Source organism: Poecilia reticulata, linkage group LG16 (assembly GCF_000633615.1).
Source record: "Poecilia reticulata strain Guanapo linkage group LG16, Guppy_female_1.0+MT, whole genome shotgun sequence".
In the NCBI taxonomy this organism is placed as follows: domain Eukaryota; kingdom Metazoa; phylum Chordata; class Actinopteri; order Cyprinodontiformes; family Poeciliidae; genus Poecilia; species Poecilia reticulata.
In genome coordinates this window covers 32,133,703-32,135,099 of record NC_024346.1, presented here as the reverse complement: position 1 = coordinate 32,135,099, position 1,397 = coordinate 32,133,703, and the positions used below count along the sequence as shown (strand labels likewise).

Below are 1,397 nucleotides of genomic sequence, written 5' to 3'. Positions count from 1 at the left end.
TTTGTCCACAGTCGCTTATTTGCGTTGCGAAATCTAGTTCTATGTACAAAGGTTTCAAATCCCTGAAAGACATTTACAAAGACGAGTGCAACCTTCCACGTGACCGCCCCCTTCCTGGGGAGGCTCAGGGATACTCAGGGTTCCTCCAGAGGGCAAAAAGACGGGTGGGTCGGTTGGGGTAGTACCAATCAGATCTAGTAAACGTGCCACAGAAGGATTCAAGAAAAATTGTTCCTAGGAATGAAGTCAGAAGAGAATGTCAAAACCTTGGAGTGAAAAGTGTCGATCCTTAGTAGGAAGGTGGAGGAGGTCACMGATATTTCCTAAAGATGAACTGAAACCAGAAACCATCATTGGCTTGTCATATTCCTTCCTGCCCATTCARCAGTCTCTCCATGCATTTCAAAATAAAGTCCTTTAACCCCAAACAGACTATTCTCCAGGTTAATACTGATTGTTTTGATTACAAACCTTCTCTGCATCAGTGTGATGTCCTCTTTTCTTCCCCTTGCAGTTCCAGTTCAGGACCGTAGAGGATGTTAAAAAACCATGTTAGGCGAGATGAGCTTTTTGTTTTCTTTCTTCTAGGACTGGATCCATGGAAGAAAGCACGCTGTAAACCGTAAAGTCTGACGTTGGTACTCCGTTAAGGTGGTTATATACGGGGGCATAGGCACAAACGTTCATTCWCTTGCAAAATAACACACCCACACACATACACCCTTACGGGCTCCAGTTGTTCAKGGAAGATGGAGCTCTGGGCCGTCTGTCAGCAGTGCAACAAAGATTCTTGTGGACTCTTCTTACCGTGGAGGTCAACAGAGTTCAATAGTTTAAACTAAGAAGAAGAAGACAGATGAAGAAGAGGCTGACGTCTTGATGCCGGAAGAGGCAGCGACATTTTTGTTCTCGTCGATGAAACCCATCCTCTCATCCTAAGGTTCCTTTTCGTTGTAGAAATTGCCAGTAGCTTGTTTTTACATTCCCCATGTAGGAGTAAAGCCTGGCTAGGTGCGCTTGGAATGAAGAGGAGGGAAGCGGCGTCTCTTAACGCGACGGTTCCACTCGCTGCCAACAGAGGTCGAGTTTGGGCTCACAGTTGGGTGGAAGGGGGGGGGTGAAAAGGGAACGGAGACGGGGTGTGATCGAAGTTTGCGGCTATGAGCTGAGCCAGGGGTGGTTTAGGCATTCCCCGGCCGAGGCCCTCTTCTCGGGCACCATCTCCAGCATGGGCAGCAGGAACTGCGTGAAGTGGCCGGCGTCCTCGTGCGACCAGCCGTACTTCTCGACCAGCACGTCGAACAGAGACCACGGCTTCAGCTTGGTGATGTGCCGCAGCTCGCCTGCAGGGAGGCACATGGAGCACAGTCAGTGTTGGCACCCAAACAGAAGGGATA

The 1,397-nt window shown here is 49.2% G+C and overlaps 1 protein-coding gene across 1 annotated transcript in view; it reads right to left on the bottom strand.

Moving 5' to 3' along the window:
* The window catches only part of LOC103478812 (SRSF protein kinase 2), a 63,201-nt gene that overhangs the window by 18,906 nt on the left and 42,898 nt on the right, over window positions 1-1,397 (bottom strand). Inside the window, exon 10 of the mRNA XM_017309349.1 lies at window positions 1,172-1,343. Coding sequence (XP_017164838.1) covers window positions 1,172-1,343 — 172 coding nt within the window. The remainder of the gene's footprint in view (window positions 1-1,171; window positions 1,344-1,397) is intronic.